Here is a 23,098-nt window from a genome sequence, read left to right as displayed (position 1 = left end):
TGAAACCTGCTTGTAGCCCCCCGGACCTCTGGTTGAGAACCACTGGACTAGATGGGCTCTCGAGGTCCCTTCCAGCCCTACATTTCTAGGATTTAATCATGGAGAACGACTGACTGGTTCTAGTCCCTGGCACCAAGAACTTCAGGTGTTACCTTCAACACGCATGGTCTTTAAAAGTCAGTGCAGGGCTAAGGCCTAACAAAACGTGCACTGAAATGTTATAAATAAGCACTGCTTCCAGTTTATAGAGGAAGACACTGGATGGGGGAAATCTAACTTTAGGCTCCTTCATATTGCTGCTGCCTTCCTGTACCATCCAACTCAATCATTTTCTTTCTTTGTATTAATTATTCCTAATTTCAATAAAAATGAAAGGCTGCTTTCCTTTAATGAAATCATTCAGCTTCTCCTCACAACTATATTTTATACAGACTAGCAAATACTTCCTGGGCCTTCTCTTACAGCAAACCATGTAGGCTGGGCTACCCACTGATACACTATATGAGATTTGTATCATAAAATTCTATTGATAAACAAACATTCAACACATGGACGGTCTTCAAAATAATCACACAACACCTGTGGTTATAATACAGTATTACAATGTATTATGTGCAAAACTCATTGTTTATCATTTACAAAATGAAATAAAAACACAAACATGTGCCAAGGATTTCAGATATGTGGCAAACCAACATGAAAAAAGGTACAGATCTTATATGTACACATCCGTACAAGTCCAAGGTCTATGTTCTTGTGACCACCTGTCTTCAATTACACTGCTACAAGAATTTAGGGAGAAATCCTGGCCCTGTTAAAGTCAGTGGTAAAACTGTCATTGACTTCAATGGGGGCCAGAATTTCAACCACAATATTCAGTATTTTGAACAGGTTTTATAGAACATAAACGTTTAATTTCATTGTACCTTTCTATGTTTAAGGCTTTGACTTTCAGGTGTCTTTACAGTTTCTCTCTTGTCTAAAGACAATCTCAGATTCATCAAAAGCTACAACAATCTTTGTTTCAGTCAAAAACATGTTTGAGGTTGCTAGTATCAATCTATATAAAATGGTTAGTGTTCTCATCCATTTTATTGGTGCTTTTAATCCTTTGCTAACACAACTAATATCTGGGAGAGTTATCCATCAGCATATCTACAGTACTTTAAACATACAATTGTTCCTTATCAATCTTCTTCACCCATTTTTAGCAAGGCGCCTGAACCAGCAGACTAACACATTTGATTCCTAAATTAGTTTCTCTACATTCTCTACCTCTTCTCTACATCCATTTATTTCATGTCCCCCCACACGCTTGTACCTGCTTGTCTAAAACTGCTGTATATAAACAATAGTCTGGATAACAGTACATCAGGTTCATTTAAAGGCATCTAAGTGGCCAGTGTCAACAATACAAATTGCTTACAGAAACACAATCTCAAAAACAAAAGTTGCATAAAACCCTCCAGTAACGAGGAAGAGAAAAAATACAGACATTTAATGCAATACTCTAAAACCAGCAAGAGATTTATTTTTGTATATTAAATGTTAAAGTCACATGCATAATTGTAGAATACTTTATAGTTAAAAAAATATTTTAAAAACCCACCCTTACAGTTTACCTGCAACTGCTATAAAATTTCTATGAAATACATAAAAACATGGAGTCTTTCTGTAAAAAAAAAAAATTAGTTTTAGATAGAAAAGGATGCAACCATCCACATAATTGGGAATTAATTGATGCCCTGCATCGGACAGTCTTGTCACACTTATGCTGGTGAAATTGAGAGTGTACCAGCCAGTCCACCCAAAAGTTTGTCTAGAATACATGTTTAAATCAAGACAACATTTGGCTGAAGGATAAGTATGAGAAACTTAATCTCAGCATGCTTACAGGGATAGACCTGCAGAGGGCCACAGTGTAACATATCGTAGAAGAATCTGTGAACCAAGAAACTCAGCTGAATGGGTTGTTCACTCAGACACTGTGGTAGCATATACTGCACAATTGGCCTTAAGTACTGTATGTATATTTTCTATAGGCAGTGCTAAAAGCTGCTGCTCGTGTTCTTACTAGGCATTTAATCTATAGACTGTTTTGCCTCCTAAAGAAGAAGACAGCCACCCAAGAGATGTTTTTAACAAGGAACACAAATACAAGCATCTGTTCTATAAAGTGGAGTTGTCATCATTGTTCTGGAAAATGGCACCATAAGGATCACTGTTAATGCGCTTGTAGACAAAGTGAAAAACCTGGGGTTGTGGACGGCTGTGCAGCTCTGCCTTAATCTTCTGAGGGTAAGTATCTTCTGTTAGCTGCTGCCAAGTATCATCAATAAAAAGAAACAGGCTATAATCTTCTGGGTTGTCCACTTTAAATTTTTCAGCACAGAGCTGACACACATCTTCTGTGGTGATATAAGGTCTTACTAATAAGGTCTTTCCTGTACAGCCACTGTTAACCTCCTGAAATGCAACTCGAAGGTAGTTCTGTAAAGTGAGAAAACAGATAGAAACCAAAAGTCAAATTAAACACCTAAAAAGAAATGTGAAACTGTTCTGCTCAGCCCAGCAGACTGAAAGGTCAACAAGTAAGCAGCAAGCTCACCACACGTTAATTGTGAGAAATATCACACTACATTTCCAAGCTTCCTGTAAGTGGAGACCATCTTGCTACGAAACTGATATCACTGCTGATGAACAATGTGATTTGTAATGTTGGGAAACAATACACACATCCTGGGCAGTATGTCCAAAAGATACTGCTGTTGTGCTAGATTGCAGGATAGAGACTTTAGGAAAGCACCAGAATCGGTGTAACAAATCAGATGAATTCTGAACTCTCTGCCTATTTTAAAATAAGTTACATTTTTACTTTTCTTTAAGAGGCACAGAAAGATGGTACCTGAAGACAATCCACTGTGCAATATTTGAATGCATCGATACAATGTTGAGGCAGAATTAGATCTTTTTTCTCTTTGCAAAGTGACACCCTCTCCCCCAGGCATTACATATAAATGCTAAATACTACAACATAAGAAGAAATAATATTACCTTTCTACTTTCCAATAAGCATTAGAAAAGTAAAATATGGAAACTGAGAAATAATATCCACATTTTTAACCAAGAAAAAATAAGTCTGCTACAGAGAGTTTCTGCAGGAAAAATGTATCTGGGAGTCGAATTGGAGGAAAGGAAAAAGTGAGAAAGAAGAAGGGGCTAGTATCGAGGAAGAAGAGGTTAGTATTGAGTGAGAACTGCAGATGGGACTTGTGTTTGTGTGCGACTAAATGGAATGAGTCATTAAAGGAGCCAACTCACATGTGAGTTGTGCATTTACATTTTATTTCAGGAACACAGGATGTGTGAGAAAGGATCTGAAGAATTCTGGCATCGCTAGCAGCCAGCTGAGTGCATGAATTTTGCTAAGCGTAGTCTGGCTGGGGTATAATCCTGATGATTTAAGATTCTGTTTTGGAAGAAGCACCCAGAAAGGGAAGCTGTGATCTCTCTTATGCAGTGCCAAATCTGTTCTCCAGGCATCCTCACTCAGCACAATTCCCAGTCATGTGACACACCTTGACTCTGAAATCTGAGTGCACAGGAAGAAGGGGTGGCACAGAGTATAGAATTTAGCCCACAGCAGAAGCATTCTGAGATGAAGTCCTCCATGGGAGATGTATTTAGATTAGGACATTTCTTTAGCAAAGTTGCTACAAAAAGTTTGCAATAGTCTGGTAGATGGGGAGGGTAGACTCAGGTAGATTGATGTCAAGTATCAGGGGGTAGCCGTGTTAGTCTGTATCTACAAAAACAACAAGGAGTCTGGTGGCACTTCAAACTCCTTGACTATCTGTTAGTCTTTAAGGTGCCACCAGACTCCTTGTTGTTCAGGTAGATTGAGATGTCATAAGTACAGGAAAATTGAGATGTAATTATAAAATGGATCTCGGCGAGACGTGACTAGCTCTGTGCAGTGGTCATGGTTAGCTGTCGAAGTTAATCAATCCTCCTCCTAAAAAGAGACATTATGCAAGACTGCTCTTTTTCCCAACTCCCTCACATTCAACCTCAATCTTTAATTCTTTGCAATGAAAACTGCCAGGCAGGCAGAGAGAACATTATAGTTGCCTTGAATGAAATAAATTTTCACTATCCACTGACAGCCTCCTCTTACCCCCTCAGTCCTTGATTGTGCAATTCGCACTAGATAATCATCATTAACGAATATGGAAACTTTGGAGAATATGATGTGAACTGTAAATAACTGAAACCAAAGAGTTTTCTCTGGATCCACCCTCCACCCACATATTTTAGTCCAGCAGTTGACCTATCTGAGTTGTGTAACTCTAGACTTGAAAAACTATCCTCCCTTAAAACAGATGTTGTCCCAGCTCACCCTTTCTTAGCTGTGTTAGGAGGAAGTAAAACACTTCCTTGTCACTGACAACTGATAGGATTCTGAATACACCCAGAACACAGGTCTGTACAGACACTTTTCAGAGTAGAACCATACTAAGGTCTTTTATAATGTTAAAACTTTGCACAAGGATTATGGTGCGTTACAGCCTCTTATACTAGGTTCTCAATACTGCCAATGCCATTACTGCAGTCAGTCTGTTAGCAAGATAGCCTAGAAATTCCAACTGTAATTACAATTTTTATCAAGTATCAGAGGGGTAGCCGTGTTAGTCTGAATCTGTAAAAAGCAACAGAGGGTCCTGTGGCACCTTTGAGACTAACAGAAGTACTGGGAGCATAAGCTTTCGTGGGTCAGAACCTCACTTCTTCTTGCATCTGAAGAAGTGAGGTTCTTACCCACGAAAGCTTATGCTCCCAGTACTTCTGTTAGTCTCAAAGGTGCCACAGGACCCTCTGTTGCTTAATTTTTATCAATATTTTCAAAACCACTGTACTCAGCGGGAGCTAAGGGTGTGCAGTATTTTTGAGTCAAATTTATTTAACAGACTAACTTTAGGCACTCGTTTTTTAATTCTTGGCCTTTATTTTCAAATGCAAGAAACATTCAGAGAGAGATGGAACTTTCAGACTTTGAGCAAAATTATTGAAGTTGGGCTTTTATATACAAGTAGAAAAGCGAAGTAATGATTGTGTGTTAGTTTTAAAGGGATAGACTCATCCTGGAGAGGAAGGTAGAAAGAAATACCACTTCAGTTTCTGAGTTTATAGGAATGCAAATAAATGGCTCACAAATTATAATACAAGTTCCAAAGAACACAATTTTAGGCAGGAAATACCTAGTGAAGAGACCTGTGGCACCTTATAGACTAACAGACATATTGGAGCATGAGTTTTTGTGGGTGAATACCCACTTCGTCGGATGCATGTATTCACCCACGAAAGCTCATGTGCCAATATGTCTGTTAGTCTATAAGGTGCCACAGGACTCTTTGCTGCTTTTACAGATCCAGACTAACACGCCTACCCCTCTGATACTAGTGAAGAGAGGGGATGGAAACAGCTTTTCTTATTAATGCTGATCTGAAAGGACAAGTTGTTATTGTCAAACATTCACAGGAAGTTGTAGGATGAGTATGTCCCAGGCAATAAGTGTGTCTACGTAACTAAACAAATGATTTTAAAAGTCACTTTAAGTAAAAATCTAATTTCTCTGTCACAATCTAGCCAACTAATCTGAAGTAATTTGCAAGAACAGTCTGTCTAGACAGTACTTGGGTACACCACGATTTCTGTGAACGACTCTCAGTTCTGCTCTAAAGGGGTGACACAATCCCAACGCTAATATCAGTAATTTTTTAGTGGAATCTACTGCCTTACACTTAAAGAGTAGCAAGGAAAGGCAGAAAGACTACTCAATGTCTGCAACTCAGCTCACCATTTAGGCTTCTCAGAAACACAGTAAGCCGGATCCTCAGCTGCTGTAAATTGGATTCGCTCCATTATCTTCAACAGAGCTATGCTAAACTACACAAGCTGACGGGATGCGCCTGTGCTTGGTTTATAACAACAGTAGTGAAGCAAATAGAGAAGTGAAACCAAATGAAGATGCAGCAGGTTAGCACACTTGTGAGCCTTTATACTTGTACAAAGGGGAGGGAAAAATTAAGTTCCTTCAGTTAATGTTTTTTCTCCAGGCCATCCGGTAATTCAACTCTACAGTATGATGCAAGGACTGTCAAAGAAACTGAGTGAGACATTTTGGGTCAGGTTCTGGAGTGAAAACTAACAACATCTCTCTATCTGGCGAGTCTCCCAGCAGAAGGTCTCCAGAAGGCATACAGCTTGTGTAACAGGCTCCCTTATACTAGGGAATATGGTGGGGAATGACAGAGGAGGTGGCCTGAAGGGCTACTGCCAGCTGCTGTAGGTTAGAGCAACCTCCAGGCTGCTCTAAGCTGTGCCACGGCAGAGCTGGACAAGAATTGGGGAGCCATAACCCTTTTCCTCATGGCCAAACTAGCTGTTTCCCCAAAGAGATCATAGCCGCAATGGAGAATCTGGCCCTTTATTTCTCTCACAAGCCATATGCAGTACCTGAAAATCATCAACTGAAGGAATTGTTCTGTTAGTTGTCCTCCTCTTATGCCACTGCCGAAGGGTATCTCTGGCTTCTGAACTCAGCAACCGGGCTGCTTGTTCTTCCTGGAAATTCTTGATCAAAGAAAGTGCTCCATACGCGCTTGTCAAGTAATAGCCTCCTGTGAAGGAGTGCAAGAGAAGAGATTTTCAAAATGTTCAGGAACATGAAATTAGTCAGCCCTGCTGATATAGCAGGGGAAAAACTATAATCAGAATACCCATAAAATGCTCTATACTATTTCCAAAGTAGTCATATTCTGGCTACAGAAAAAAACAAAACCACAGTGGGTCTGTTACCCTATGTGAACATTCTTAACAATGTAACCAGACAACACTTTTACTAACACTAGTGGAAAATACAAATTCATCTGTTGAAATCAGTCTATCCATCCATCCATCCATCCATCCATCCATCCATGTAGTTTGCAGTAATGGATTTGGTTAACGCGTTGGCTGATTAAAATTGCTCTGTACTGGGGTGGCCAAACCATGGCTTGTGAGATACATGCGGCTCTTTTACAGTTAAAGTCCAGCTCGTGGAGCACCCTACATCCCTCCCCCACATTCTCCACCTACCAGACTGGGACAGGGGAGAGGGGACCCCTCCCTTGCAGCACAGTGGTGGGGTAGGGGCTTCTGCCCAGCAGGGAGGGGGGGTCTCGGGGCTTCAGCACACCTGCCAGGGCTCGGGGCGTCAGCAGGAACAGGGCTGAAGCCCCAAGCCCCGGCAGGCGCGCCCCGGTTCTCAAACTTCTGAAGATTGTCGTATGTAGCTCGGAGGGTCAGTAAGCTTGGCCCCTCCCCCCGCTCTGTACCTGTGTTTCTCAGTTTTATAGACACTGCACGTTATGAAGTGATGGGGCATTTATAGCACTAGGCGCAGCAATACTGTGCATAGTTACTTAAAATGTGCTTTCTTTAAAAAAAAAAAAAAAAAAAGACATAAGCAATGCTCCTTTATTTCGGAGCATTTGCACTACGCTCTTTGAAGTTGGATATTATTTTCCCTTAATTAATTTGAACACCCCATTTTCAAATAGTGGGGTTTTTCCCCCCTCCTGAGTTTTGTAATTGCTCTCAAGCAACAGCTAAGAATTCACAAATATTCCAGAGAGTCTGCTACAATGTGGAGGCTGAGACACAATCCAGTCTGTTGGCCAGAAGCCTGGCCCTAGTTTGTGTTTTTTTTAAAAGGAATCTCCCATGGCTCTTTATCTCCTTCGGCATCCCCTTGTTTCAGTCTAGCTCGGGAGGTAGTCTCTAGTAAATAGCTCTCTTGCTATTTACTTCATCTTTATTAGGGATTTAAATGAAGCCAAGACAGAATTACAGCAGAAAATGCAAGCCCCAAAGCCGTAAAAGTCCCAGAGTGAAGTCAATCGTAACACTGACTGAGCGCTCTGCAAGTAGGGGACACAGGGCACCCCGTTTGTTTGTTTTTTAAACAAGCCAGTCAAATGGGAGATTTCCACTGAGCTGAAGCTATAGCCATTCAGTGCCATTTCAAGATTACCAACATGCTGGCGGCAGTAATTTTAGGATTATAATTAGCGTCCTCTTGGCTTTTAGTCTCCAAACAAGTTTTATACATAAAACATGTGACATAACCACTAACCCCACCAGTCAAACTGGACAGTACATTCCTTTAGAACCGCATGGTCCCAAATCACTAGACAGTTCTTCCTACGCATTATCAGAACACCTGGTGTTAAAGACAAGAGCCAATCAACTGTGGACTTCTCCTTTTATTGAACTAAAACCAAAACTTCCTGTTAGTTCAGCAGATGTTTCTCTGTTTCAAGCATGTTAATGTTCCTCAGCTTCATACATCACATGTTTTCCATTATGAGATTTCTGAACAATGTGCTGGAGGAGCTCTATACTCCAACGCAGGGAACAGACAACTGTGGGATCAGAAGAGACCTGACTTAATCCTCTCAAACATGCCAACTTCCAATGGGATACGGCAGTTTTGTTCAGTCTAATGAGAGTAGGGAGTTGAATTTTCTTGATGGCAAAAATACGTAAATTTAGACTCAAAAGTGATCTTGACCACAGGAGTTAAGAACTATGTTCCTAGCTATAGATAGCAATGGGCAGTTCGCAGGAGCACCTTGTTAAATATCACCATGAAACTGGAGAGGGCTGGGGTGATTTTCCTGCCTCTGATGGCATTTAGCCCTCTCTGTCTCCCAGCCACAGATAACGTGTTCCAGGGGCTCAAAAAAAATACTTCCCAAGAAGTAAATATTTTGCCTTTGGAATAGGCCAGAGTGTATCACGTGGGAGGTATTCTCAAACTATTTCCCAGGAGAGAATCCCCCAAGCATTCACCCCAGCCCCCATTCCAAATTACATGTGAATTGAAAGCTGCTGCACTATATATAGACTCAGAATATTTTTCAGGACTTGAAGTATAAAACACATCCAGCATGTGCACATAATATAAGCTTGTTTGCCAAGTCATGCCACGTCCCTCCTGGGTTATTGAAATCCTAGTCACAGAAATGGGAACCCACGCAAACAGATTCCCCAGTCCCTCACCTCTACACGCTGCAACCACATGCACCCCTGGGACTCAGGGTATATCACAGCCTAAGGAGGACAGTTTTGGGAGCCTCTTGTTAACCTACTGGCAACACACCATTAGCTTTGGGGCTCCTTTAAATACTTTTGGTTAACATTATGTTATGAGGGAACTCCCCTCCCCTCCTCTGCCCCCCCGCACACTTCCAACTGGTTTTAATAAAAACAAAAACAAACATTTACCTTCTCCATGTAGTAAAGACGGATCCAACAGTTCCATCATGTATTCAATTTCAGTATCAAGCTCCAGCATGTCACACTGGGCCAAAACATAGGTCAGCACTGGCAAGAAGTCATCCGCTCCATACATCCTCCCTGGAGCAAAAGGAGCACAGACACTGATACAATGGCCAAACCCTTTTGCTGTTTTCAGCTGGTCAAAGCTTACAATCTGTTGCTGTTTTCACGATACTGCACAATTACACTGTTTTACAGAATGGTGTTTATTGGTGTGTGGCAAGGTGGGAGTCTCTGGAAATCGGCTATAGCAACATACCAACTCAGAGTCTGATCTTGTATTACTGACGCACCCAAAACTGAGTTTTGGATGCACAAGGAATTTAGGAGCAAGGCCTATGTTGGTATCCATTGCTGATGGCACACAACTAACTGATTCACTGAGGCCAAACTTGCCATACAATTCTGACGTTTTCCACATAGATTTCCATGAGCAGATTAACAGAAAGCAACCATTTCCTCTCTCTTATATTTAAGAATAAAATTCTATTTCTAGGCAGACCTGACTGGAAATCCTCGGGCCTGCATTTGAACCAGATATTCTGGCACAGAAGACTGAATATACAGGAGCATTAGACTCCTGAGCTACATTATTTTTATTCTTCTTAATAGTAACAACAATGATACTTTGCACTTGTACAGCCGCACCGCTGCTTGTACAGCCGTGGCCACACAGCTATTTTTAGCACCCTATCTGAAGCACAGCTAGCTCATGTCTGACTAGCCATGCTGGGAAGCACATTCCCAGCTGCTGAGTAGACAGACCCTAAGTTACACCAGCTAAATGGCCCCCTAGAGACTCCTCTGCTGGCTGGATATACAGCAGAGATTCTTAAGCAGCTCCTAACCCCTGAAAAAGCCCTCCCGCCCCACCCCTCATGATTTATATTACAGTAACACTTAGGAGCAACAATGTGCTTGCTAGCAATAGAGCACAACTCAGGAACATTCACCCGCTCCCAGCCCCACCACTTCTTAGTCAGTAAATATTTTTATTATCCATGCAAGAAACACTTCACCCAACACTGTAACGTAAGAGCCATTTAAATACCACAAAGTAACAACCTGCAGCAGTTTAGGGCCAGGAAGTAAACACTACTACATCAGACTGAAACTGCAAGAGGAATTCAGACAGGCAGAATATAACCTGGGCAGGATACCGGACCTGACTCATGCAGAAGTGCCATCCATAGGAAGAAAAGATGGCACCTCCAAGAGCACTGGGCCTCTAGCACCATCCTGGGGTAGGGTGACCAGATGTCCCGATTTTATAGGGATAGTCCCGATTTTGGGGTCTTTTCCTTATATAGGCTCCTATTATCCCCCACCCCCATCACGATTTTTCACATTTGCTGTCTGGTCACCCTATCCTGGAGTCCAGATTCAGTGTCTCCTTAGAGAGGAAAAATGCACCTACCAACATCACTTCCTGCAACATCTTGTATTTGCCTTGGGAACTCTCCCAACACAAGCTTCACCCAACTTCGCTTGTGACACCCGATAAGGCCACAGCCTGAGAACAGGGTGACACCCCTGCATTCTCACCATCTAGCAGCACGTTTTAGCTGCATGCCTCCTGTTGACTCTGCACAAGTATTTTAAAAATGCCTCTTATCGGTATGTAACTCCATTTCATTATCTAGCTTTCAAGGTCCCTGGTTGTATTTTAGATACTTGTTGCAGTGTAGAAGTGGTAATGTTATTTTTGATCTAAAACATAAAAGATAGTGCTCAGAGTAGAACATCCACGGGCACTGCTAGCCAGAAGTATAGCCTTTGTTTGCCACCTTCCAGTTACAAAGTATTTTTCAGACTGTAGTACTGTATTACGTTGTTAGACTCCACTACAGAAATACAGAATGCGTTTAACTGTATGTTGCTCAGGGACGTGGCTTATTCACACCCATGAGGAACGTAAGTTTTGCCGATATAAGCTGTAATATAGATACAGCCTAAGAATATCAAATTCAGGCTCCAAAGGACAGCTCTGGAAATCTGTGCTCATAGCTTCAATGTCTACTTCAAACGCCAGTAGTTAACCAGAGCTGTTCTTCCAAGGGCTGCTCCTGCAGTTCATAAATCTGCGTATCTTAACTGATCCGCTGCCAGGAGCAGCACAGCTCTCTAGAAAGAAACTGAGTCGCAGAGTCTATCAGAGACTCTGAGGAACAGAGAGGCAGATGACAAGAGATCAAAGCTAAGGGAAGAAAGGAAGGGGAACTCCAATCAGCAGGGAGACAAAGGATTTACTCCCCCCCTCCTAACGGTTTCAAAGCAGGGAGATCTAACCTGAAGAGAGCATTACCTGAGTTATTCTCCATGACCGTGTAAATCAGTTTGCACACTCTCAGCAGCAGCATGACTTTCTTTTCAGGTGAATACATTTTCTGCATGGTCATGAACTTGACTTTAATCTTTTCAACGTCCACAAAGTCCGGTGTTGGGACATATACACCCAGTTCCTGAGGGTTCCTCTGCCGCACCAGCTGCAGGTTTTCTTTTAACTGTTTCCAAGAGCCATCCGCAGTGTGGAATTCTTTCAGCATTGCTTCAATGTGGCCTTTCAAGGGCTTCAGGATACACTTGTGCATGGCCTTCTCCAGCACAACATCTGCAAAGGGAAACACACGTTCATTTGATTTCAGCGTCTAGAGTAGAATCAGTATTTACATATCCACTCCCAAAGGAGAAATTAGAGTAGACGCTATTCACTAAGGTCTATATATTAATGCAGCCGAGTTTCCAGATGTTTGCTAAGAAGGCATCAAAAGGCAAAACAGAATCTGTATTTCATTTGAATTCACAGCAGTCTGGCAAATATGAAAAACAAAATAAAAACAGACTATTCAGCTGTATGGAACATAGTTGCTCGAGTTCACAGGAGTTCATGCAAACCTATCCTCTTGGATTTGATGGACAAGGATCTAGGGACTCTGAGTTTTGCTTTGAGTTTCAGTTTCAAACAAATCTCAACTCAATACAGTTCAGTCAAAACCCATAACTTTTCTCTGGTTTGGGGTTGAAACGATCCAGTTTTGCATAGTTTCCATCAGAAGCCATAAATCAATCCAGATTTGCTAAAATAGCCCAGCTTTGCCAAAAGGTTTATGAACTTTGGCCTGGTTATAGGTTTTTCAACTGAAATGAAAATCAAGCTGTTTTTGTCCAGTTCAGATTTCATTATGGAAGTCATGCTCAACTCTGTCATCAATCCTAATGGTCTTTGTTTAGCTACGGGGCACACATGATATAGCAACCACTTGGCTTTTTATTCCTGCTCCACTTAGGTTTAACAACAGATACTCTTGATTTTTTCAGTGTGGACCCCATCTTTGTGGATCACCTCCTTTGCAAATCATGGGTACCCAGGTCTCTTCTTCTACCCTTGCAGTCATGCAGACCACATCACCTCTCATTCACAATCATCTAGCATCCTTATGGCAATGACAACAGTAGCTCATATGGAAAAACAACTTTAGGAAAGTATATGGTCACTACATGATTAATTGTACTGCAATAGCTCCCAAAGGCTTCAATCAGGACTCAGGCCCTATTATGCTGGGCACTGTCAACACACAGAAAGAATCTATACCCTGCAGAGCTTTCAATCTCAAACCCCTCTCCCACTGCTTCCTCCCCACGTTTCTCCACCACATGACCACCACCCCCCATCTCCTCTTTCCCGGCACATACTTCCCAAAATACCAACTCCTTTTTCTCCCACAGGCAGCTCCTGCCTCCTCTAGCATGCTCCAGTCCTGCTGGTGGCTCCGATCTCCTATTTCCACTCCTCCTCTTAGGTAGAAGCCCCTCATGGAGGTAGGTAAGCTGGCTCCGTCTCATTTCCAGCTGTTTTTATAGGCATCCAGGCGCTTGGCAATGGAGCCTGTAAAGGCAACTTGAAGTACCATGTGACCTGCCAGCTGTCTACCGATCAGACACCACTGATGGTCCGTCCAGGTCAAAGTATACAAGATACAACATGAAGGGTGGAGGTGGATTCAGCTAACCCATAAGTCTCCATTATGCCATAGCTGCCAATTGTGACCAGATATGACATTTCAAATGAATTGTATCTTATCTATAGCATTAGGGAGTGAGCTAGGCAATCCCCTCCTGACCCATCCATTGAGATCCACTGCTCACCCAGCCAGAAAAAAAGCATAAAGGAATACCAGGAAGGAACAGAGGTATAAATGGTGGATTCCAGAATAGAGTGAGAATCTTTAGACCCCATTTGGACTAACATTCACTCAAGATCAGGCTTGATGAGAAAGTACTTACATTCATACTTGGTGGAAGAGAAATTTGTTCCCATCCAGGAAATACACACCCTAATCCTCAATGTAAATGAACTAGGATAATCCTATTTCAGTATGCTACATACTATTCCTTGCTAAGATCATTAATGTCAGATTTTTTATTTATTTATGTATTTATTGGCAGTTTACCTTTTTTTTTTTTTTTTTTTTTTTAACTTTACTGACTCTTTAACTATCAAAAGCTCTGTGTAACTGATGTGCTTTTAAGTGGAACACTTCTGTAGCTAGCATTTCACCTGTTGGAATCTGTTGAAGTCAAAATCAAAGGCTATTTTTTAAGTGCTGCCAAACATTACATTTAAGGCCTTAACTTTCCATTCACTGTGAATCAAAACTCCCATTGACTGACTTCAACTGGAGTTGCTTACACAGAGAACTAGCAGGATCTGACCCTTAACAGAGACCACAATCTAAACAAATCGTGTCAAAATCATACAAAGGCCATTGGAATGCAACAGATCCAGTTTAGATTCCCTACATCGCCTGGTTCTAATGGCAGTGGGATGTCCGTGATAACTGTCTTTATCTGACACATGCATCTAAGGGAGCGTCTAGGCTAGGATCTGAGGACAGAACTCTTGCCCATGGCTTGGATCAATCACTACCTCCTGTAGTTCGAAGCTGGCGCACTTGTTTCCGATTGAGGCAAGGCACCTGTTTTGTTGGCCAGTCTTCAGAGGCTAACAGAACCTAAGCAGTCTCAAAGGGCTGGGAGGGAGAATGCTGCCAGCACTCACTCTACCAATACGTTAGTGAGGACAAAAGATTATGATGAAGCTCTAACCTTTGTGTGGGTGGTACCCTCTTCCCTGACGTCAGTCTCACAGGTCACCCTGCTTTATGGATAAACAACGCGTAAGGTTAAGATTCTGTCACAGGTATTTTTAGTCAAAGTCAGGGACAGGTCACAGGCAATAAACAAAAATTCATGGAAGCCCGTAACCTGTCCCTGATTATTACTAAAAATAACTGCAGGGAGGGAGGACAAACAGAGCGTTGCCGGGGCTTGCAGCTGTCCCAAGCTGCTGCTCTGGCGGGCCTGGGGCTGGCCACCCGTCAGCTGTTCAGGGCCCCTGAGGCTGGCCACCCATCAGCTATTCTAGTGACATATACACATCCCGGCCGCTGCTCCAGCAGCCCTGGGGCTGGCCACTGGCCAGCTATTCTGGGGGCCACTGCTCTGGCGGGCCTGGGGCTGGCTGCCAGTCAGCTGCTTGGCAGCCCCGGGGTTGACCACTGGTCAAGCTGTTCAGGCGCCCACCCCCTGGCTGCTTCTCCGGCAGCCCTGAGGCTGGCCCTCAGACAGCTGTTCCAGGGGCTGCTGCTCCAGCCCCAGAAGAAGTTGTGGAGGTCCGGAAAATCACAGAATCTGAGACCTCTGGGATTACCGTGATTACAATGCGTCTGAGAGTTTTTCAATTCTCCTACTGCGGCCGTGCAGGAAGGCAAAGAGAAAGTTCTTTGCCTCTGCCATCACATCTGCAATTTGTCATAGTAATTCCTAGCAATCATGAGTTATCCCAAGATATGGCCTTTGGAGCTGGCTGTGACATTGCACTCCATATGTTTTAAGGAAATATGCTTATGAGTGTAAATATGATGTAACTGGAATATGCTTTATGCAAAAGGTGTCTTGTAAGGTATCATTACAAAGCTTATGATCTACTGAGTGTGTTCATCCTACTTGTTTGCATGTATTATTTCTATGTCTGGATTTAGGAGAATAAAGATATAAACTTGTATTACTAATGTAAACATATTAAGTGGAAGCCATTAATGGTGCTTCAGAATCAGTGACCTGTAAATGGCTCTGTTTACTTGCAAACCTTCCTGGGTACCTGTGGGCCAGCCCTGGAAGAATGGAGGCTGGGGTCTCACAGGACATGTGAACATGTCACCTGACAATGAAATCCATCTTAAGCCTGGTACTTTACCATTTAGAAGGAGGGGTGGGGACCCAGAGACACAAAGGATTCCCAACTTGTGCCAAAGCTATAAAAGGGGGTGGAGCAGGACAAGGAGGCTTCCAGTCATGAGAAAACCCCTGCTTACCACCTGAGATGTCTGCTGGAACCAACAAGGACTGTACCAGGGGAAAGGATTGGGCCCAGACTAGGAAGGAGTCTAGTCTGTGAAAGAAGCTGATTGGAACATCTCTGAGGGTGGGATATTACCTGTAATCAGTTTCTTAATGTATTAGGCTTAGACTTGCGTGGTTTTGCTTTATTTTGCTTGGTAACTTGTATCCTACTTTTTATACTTAATTAAAATCACTTTAGTTTATTAATAAACCCAGAGTAAGTGATTAATACCTTGAGGAACGAAAAGCTGTGTATCTCTCTCTCTCTATCAGTAATATAGAGGGCGAACAATTTATGAGTTTATCCTGTATAAGCTTTATACCGAGTGAAATGGATTTACTTGGTATTTGGATCCCCTTGGGAACTGGGTTTCTGGGTGCTGGGGATAGGTACCTGTGAGCTGTTTTCAGTTAAGTCTGCAGCTTTGGGGGCATGGACCAGACCCTGGGTCTGTGTTGCAGCAGGCTAGCGTCTGGCTCAACAAGACAGGGTTCTGGAGTCCCAAGCTGGCTGGGAAAATGGGCTCAGAGGTAATTTCAGCACATCGAGTCACAGTCCCAAAGGGGGTCTCTGTGACCGAACCCGTCATACCGGCGATAGCCAGTGAATAAGTTCCCCAATTTTTCAGGGAACTTACTCTATCTGGAACTGTACACAGAGAGAGGTTGAACTGCCCAGGCAGTTGTTGACAGTGCTACGCATCGCAAGCTCCCACACAACCACTAGCCAGCTGCCCGTAGATGAGACAGCTCCTCTGCAAAGCAGTCAATACAATCTTGCCATAAGGCAGGCAACATAGCAGCACGAGCAGCAGCATGGTCTAATGCAGAAATCCCCAAACTGTGATTCACAGAATACTTGCTGGTGATTCATGAATGTTAACAATACTTGGTCTCATCCTTTCTGCAAAGAGTGAAAAGTTTAATACAAGTCTGTTCCTAATGGCTTCTGTTACATTACTCTGGTCAAGCAAATCAGAGTATCTGGGGGATATTCGTAAGTGTGCATGGGGCAAGGCGTAGGGTGAGGATATTAATCCTTCCATACGGCTCAATTACTTAGAATAATAGAACTGGAAGGGACCTCGAGAGGTCATCTAGTCCAGTCCCCTGCACTTAAGGCAGGACTAAGTATTATCTAGACCATCCCTGACAGGTGTTTGTCCAACCTGCTCTTAAAAATCCCCAATGATGGAGATTTCACAAACTCCCTAGGCAATTTATTCCAGTGCTTAACCACTCTGACAGTTGGGAAGTTTTTCCTAATGCCCAACCTAGACCTCCCTTTCTGCAGTTTAAGCCCATTGCTTCTTGTCCTATCCTCAGAGGTTAAGAACAACAAATTTTCTCCCTCCTCCTTGTAACAACCTTTTATGTACTTGAAAACTGTTATGTCCCCTCTCAGTCTTCTCTTCTCCAGACTAAACAAACCCAAGTTTTTCAATTTTCCCTCATATATCATGTTTTCTAGACCTTTAATCATTTTTGTTGCTCTTCTCTGGACTTTCTCCAATTTGTCCGCATCTTTCCTGAAATGTGGCGCCCAGAACTGGACCCAATACTCCAGTTTAGGCCTAATCAGCGCGGAGGAGAGCGAAAGAATTACTTCTCGTGTCTTGCTTACAATACTGCTAATACATCCCAGAATGATGTTTGGGTTTTTTTGCAACAGGTTACACTGTTGACTCATATTTAGCTTGTGATCCACTATGACCCACAAATCCCTTTCCGCAGTACTCCTTCCTAGACAGTCATTTCCCATTTTGTATGTGTGCAACTGATTGTTCTTTCCTAAGTGGAGTACTTTGCATTTGTCCTTATTGAATTTCATCCTATTTTCTTCAGACCATTACTCCAGATTGTCCAGATCATTTTGAATTTTAATCCTATCTTCCAAAGCACTTGCAACCCCTTCCAGCTTGGTATCGTCCGCAAACTTTATAAGTGTACTCCCTATGTCATTATCTAAATCACTGATGAAGATATTGAACAGAACCGGACCCTGAACCGATCCCTGTGGGACCCCACTTGTTATGCCCTTCCAGCATGACTGTGAACCACTGACAACTACTCTCTGGGAACGATTTTCCAACCAGTTATGCACCCACCTTATAGCAGCTCCATCAAGGTTGTATTTCCCTAGTTTGTTTATGAGAAGGTCATGCGAGAACTTATCAAAAGCTTTACTAAAGTCAAGATATACCACATCTACCGCTTCCCTCCTATCCACAAGCCTTGTTACCCTGTCAAAGAAAGCTATCAGGTTGGTTTGACATGATTAGTTCTTGACAAATCCATGCTGACTGTGATTTATCACCTTATTATCTTCTAGGTGTTTGCAAATTGATTGCTTAATTATTTGCTCCATTATCTTTCTGGGTACAGAAGTTAAGCTGGCTGGTCTGTAATTCCCCGGGTTGTCCTTATTTCCCTTTTTATAGATGGGCACTATATTAGCCCTTTTCCAGTCTTCTGGAATGTCTCCCGTCTTCCATGACTTTTCAAAGATAATTGCTAATGGCTCAGATATCTCCTCAGTCAGCTCCTTGAGTATTCTAGGATGCATTTCATCAGGCCCACTTCATGACACATAATAAGAAAGATGAAAATTAAATAAAGGAAGACCACATTTTAGGGGAAAAAATGTATACACTATTCAAAGACACACTAATCATGCCTAGACTTGACTAGACAAATTGAAGCTAATGGCCCTTTTTTAATATAGTGGTTTTGCACAGAGATAATCAATGACCAAGGAAGTCATTTACTTCTTTACTGCCGAAGAGAATATAACTGACAACACGACTACATTGGCATTTGGTTTATTATTGTAAATAGCTGCTTTTCTTTTAATCTCATAGTCTCTATTGCAAAAATCCTTCTTCCTCCCTCCCAAACTATCAGAATAAACTAAGAACAAAAGAACATTCAATTAAATTAAAATGGCAAATTCAAAACTGATCAAAGGAAATATTTGATCACACAACGTGAAGTTAGACTGTGGAACTCATTGCCACGGGAAGTTGTTGGAGACCAAGAATTTAGCTAGATTCAAAAAGGAATTGGACCTCTATACGGATAAACAAGAATATCCAGAGTGATCACAATGAATTACAAACACTTGGGAAAGCTATTAAACCTCATGCTTCATATCATAAGGCAATTTCCAGCTATTAGAGATCAGGATGAGACCTAACGTGGGTGTGCCTACTGTAGGGTTCTTACACCTTTCTCTGAAGCATCTGGTGCCGGAAGGTGTCAGAGACAGAATACTGTGTTAGATGGCCCTCAGTCTGGCAATTACTATCTTCCTAATGGGCTGCATTAGTGACCAGTGGAAATCTGGGAACTGAAAACATAGCATTTAATGAATATTTGGTAGGATATATTGCACAGACAACCTTAGTTGCCTGTGTTTTTCTGCGGTATTGAGGTTGGGATTTTTTAAAGCACTCAGCATTGGCCTGACTCAACTCCCACTGGAATCAGTGATATAACTCCGAATGATTTAAACAAGAGCACAGTTTAGCCAACGCTGAGCATTCTTGAAAATTCTACCAAGAGTGTTCAGGGGACATTACACATGCTCCCCGACTTACGCAAGCATTCCGTTCTGGAATGCCTTGCGTAACTCAAATTTTACGTAAATCGGAATCATATACCCAACAATTACACACACACACACACACACACAAAAACAAAACAAAAAAACACCACCCTCCGATTTCTAGCTTACAGAACTTTTTTCGTAAGTGCAGATTTGCGTAAGTGGGGTTTGCGTAACTTGGGGGGCGTCTGTATAAAAAAAAATACATATACTTCACATTTTTAAGTGTTTATGTGATGGCCACCATCTTGGCCAAAGCACTGGAGATCAAACCAGGAACCTCCAGAACTAAAAACATGAGCTGCTACAGCTTGAGCTTAAGTCCCAAGCCCCCCCGCGCCAGGGGCTGTAACAACTCATCTCCTCAGTGGATCAGCACACACTCACTGAGGGGTTCCATGTACATAGTTTTAAATTAAGTCTTGTTATGCCTTCTTTACTCAATATTTTCTATTAGTCACTAGCCACAAAATGGGAACGGGAAGTGCTTTGATAAAGCGAGTTTCGCTGTGGCTTGTGGAAATACATCTGTACCCTGTGCTGACTCTGCAAAGGAGCAACAAAGGACAAGTTTAAATCTGGGATGCTTGATACACTGGTCATAGCAAGTGTCTTTGCAAGTCCTCCCTGCACTGAGAATACCATGGTCTTCACCTTCCCCTGCCCTTCTCCAAGGTCCCAATTTTAAAACTTCTCTGCACCCAGTTTCCAACTACAGCTCCTCCACTGAGATTATCTTCCCCCCTTTCCCCTTCAGCCTCCATGCTCACACCCATGCCATGTTTCCCTCTATTATGACCGCATGCACTGTTCTGTTTACCACTTTGGTAATTTAAGACGGACAGTGTTGAGGGGAGATGCGCCCAGTCTGGGCAATGTCACAACAAGATGCAGCCTGTAGGAACAGAATTTCTTGGAAGGCTGAAAACAAAAAGATCACCTAGGTACAGCGGAGATGGAAATGTGGGGGACCTGATTGCTACACACTGTACGGTGTTAGCCTAATTTGGGTTTTTCTCAATACCCTGCATACATCAGCAGGTTGGTACTACACCACATGGAGCTACAAGAGAGATACAGTTTAGTTTGGAAAGGTTATGCCTCCTATGCTTGGTGGACTTCCTGACATTTCTATAGTGCCTTTCATCAGAGTATGTTAAAGCTTCTACAGACATTAGACTAAATTGCACAGTTTGCCTGTGAGGTAGGTATACATCATTACACTCTTCTTACAGAAAGAGTAAACTGAAGGACGGGGAATTAAATGATTGCTCAAAGTCACACAGCAAGTCAGAGGTACAGTCAGGAAAAGAAACCAGAAGTCACGTCTCTCAGTTCTGATCTCTCACCACAGGATAACATTGATTCCCATTTCTCAATTGTGGAACGGTCTGTGACAAAGGATGTCCTGAATGAAGGGACTGGCCAATTCCAAACTGATACTAATAGGCCCTGCATTAAAATACAAACCTTAAAAAGCATGTTGTGAACAGCTAAGAGTGCCAGAACAAACAATTTAGTTTATATTTAGGTGCCTTTTCCCACCACTCAATGTTTTATTACCTGTTTGTATTTAAACTAGGAATTTCTTGGGATAGGCCTAGATTTTGGGGCTCAGGCTGGAGCTCTTGAGTTTTTTAGATCCTTTCTAGCCACAACTGCCTTCAATAAGCATTCACATTAATCTTTTTCTGGCCAGGGACAGAAGAATAATCAGGGTTGTTGTTATTGTTTTGTCAGGTGCCACAGAGATTAAACATAAATAAAGCATCCAACATCTGCAATTCAAACATCTGTGAACTTTGAATTCAACCTGGGTTTTCCAAAACCAGTCTCAATCTCTATTTTGTGCTTATACAGCTAGACGTGGATTCAACTCTTTACACTCAGTTTAGTTTCTATTGACTCTTAAATAATAAAATGGGTTAGGACTGGATTTTCAAAGCATCCTAAAATATTAGGTGCTCAAACTCCATTGAAATTTAAGGGGATTTAAGTAACCAAATCCCTTAAGATCTTTGAAATCTCACCTTAGAGCTTTATTTTAAGTTTATTATATTGATCAGCTGTTATTTACTGTCCATCAATGTAAAAATATACCCCCACTTTTACTATCCCAGCAATACAGAATAGAAAGAACAAGTTCCCAAATTTAGAAATGAGATTTTCAAAGGCACAAAGGGCAGATAGGCACCCAACTCCCATGCAATTGAGGCACCGAACTCCCCTTTATGGCTTCACAAATCTCCCCCGTCATTTCCAAATTGGTGCCAAAGAGGAATACACGCATGCTCTGCTGAGTCCTAATGCACAGGAGCCTACTCCTTTGTTCTTACCGGGGAAGGCTGTTATTTCATAAAGGGGTAGCAGTCTACAGCATTAAAATTAGGTGACATCTGTCAGGAATCATTAGAAAGGCTGGAGCATGTTCTTTGGATGGTTTGGCAGAAGTTAAACTATTTCATCTGCCTCTCTCTGGGAAACCTGGACGATTTCCTACAGTATCTTTTGTTTTCAGGAGTCTGAGAAAAACTACACGCGGTCACGCAGATAATTAAACAGAACTCTCAGAAACTGGAGCTCTGATGCCCAAGCCCAGGGTTACACCAGCTTCCCGCAGCATAACCTCGGATATGGGGGAGCCTGTTGAAGAAAGTCTGACTGGCTACAGTGGAACAAGCTGGCCAAAACACTTGTTTTGTTGGGGGGGGGGGGCGGAAATGAGGCAGGGATTGGCTACTGCAGCTCTCAAAGGGTGCAGAACAGGCCAGGGAGAGGGAAACGGTCAGGATGCCCAAAGATGTGCTTATTCAAAGAGTCCTGTATCCAGCCTCCACCAGCCCTGGAGACAACATAAAGCTGCCCTTCCCCACAGGAAGGCAGTACTGCAAACAGCACCTCTCCTCCTCCTGAGCATTTCCAATGGGGTGCAGCTGCGCCCACTGGCTCTAAATCTATCCGCTCTTTGTGGCAGGTGCCATGACTGCCTCTATGGGCTTGTCTTCAATATGGAGCTAAATCAGCGCTGCTGCAATCAATGCAGTGGCATCGATTTAGCGGGTCTAGTGAAGACGCACTCAATCGATGGAGAGCGCTCGCCCATCGATTTCTGTACTCCACCTCGACGAGAGGTGGAAGCAATGTCGGTGGTAGAGCACGTAACTCAAATTGGGTCGCTTAGATCGACCGGCAGCTGTAATGCAGACCAGGCCTATGTCTGTAAAGGGCCTAGCACAATAGGACCCTGATCAGAGCAAGTGTATATAATCATAAAATAAACATTTATTAATAACCACCACCAACACCACGGCATACTCTATGAAGGATATTAAAAGGAAATATTTTCCAAACATGCCAGAAGGTGCAGCAGATCTATAAGCAAGTCAGATGTACCTACAGTAACAGCCTTTGGGTTATGTCTACACTACAAATCTAAGTCGACCTACATTAGTTCAACTTACAGCATGTCCACGCTACCCTCCTTGGGTCGGTGGTGCGTGTCCTCACCAGGAGTGCTTCCACTGACCTATGAGGGACAGTGTGGGGAGCTGAGAGCCCAGTCTCTCAGCTCTGCTGGCAGCTCCCTGCCAGGGGCCTGGCTGCCTCACAGGCTCCCGGTGGGCTGCCCCATGCCTGTTCCCCGCTGGGAATGGGGGGAAGCTGCCGAGGGTTCCTCACCCCCCACCCTATTCCCTACCGGGAGCA

At 42.8% G+C, this 23,098-nt stretch overlaps 1 protein-coding gene across 17 annotated transcripts in view; it reads right to left on the bottom strand.

The window, feature by feature from the left end:
* Positions 1 to 585: 585 nt before the first annotated feature.
* RIN2 (Ras and Rab interactor 2) overlaps positions 586 to 23,098 on the bottom strand; it is a 114,229-nt gene continuing 91,716 nt past the window's right edge. For all 17 annotated transcript variants that reach the window (XM_065589826.1, XM_008173976.4, XM_042846626.2 and 14 more), the window contains 4 exons: positions 11,690 to 11,995; positions 9,331 to 9,462; positions 6,517 to 6,680; positions 586 to 2,490 (listed from right to left, as the gene is read on the bottom strand). In XM_065589826.1, the coding sequence (XP_065445898.1) occupies positions 2,170 to 2,490; positions 6,517 to 6,680; positions 9,331 to 9,462; positions 11,690 to 11,995 (923 nt within the window). In that variant the 3' untranslated portion in view covers positions 586 to 2,169. The remainder of the gene's footprint in view (positions 2,491 to 6,516; positions 6,681 to 9,330; positions 9,463 to 11,689; positions 11,996 to 23,098) is intronic.

Source organism: Chrysemys picta, chromosome 3 (genome assembly GCF_011386835.1).
Source record: "Chrysemys picta bellii isolate R12L10 chromosome 3, ASM1138683v2, whole genome shotgun sequence".
Lineage (NCBI taxonomy): Eukaryota > Metazoa > Chordata > Testudines > Emydidae > Chrysemys > Chrysemys picta.
This window is presented reverse-complemented; position numbering and strand designations above follow the sequence as displayed.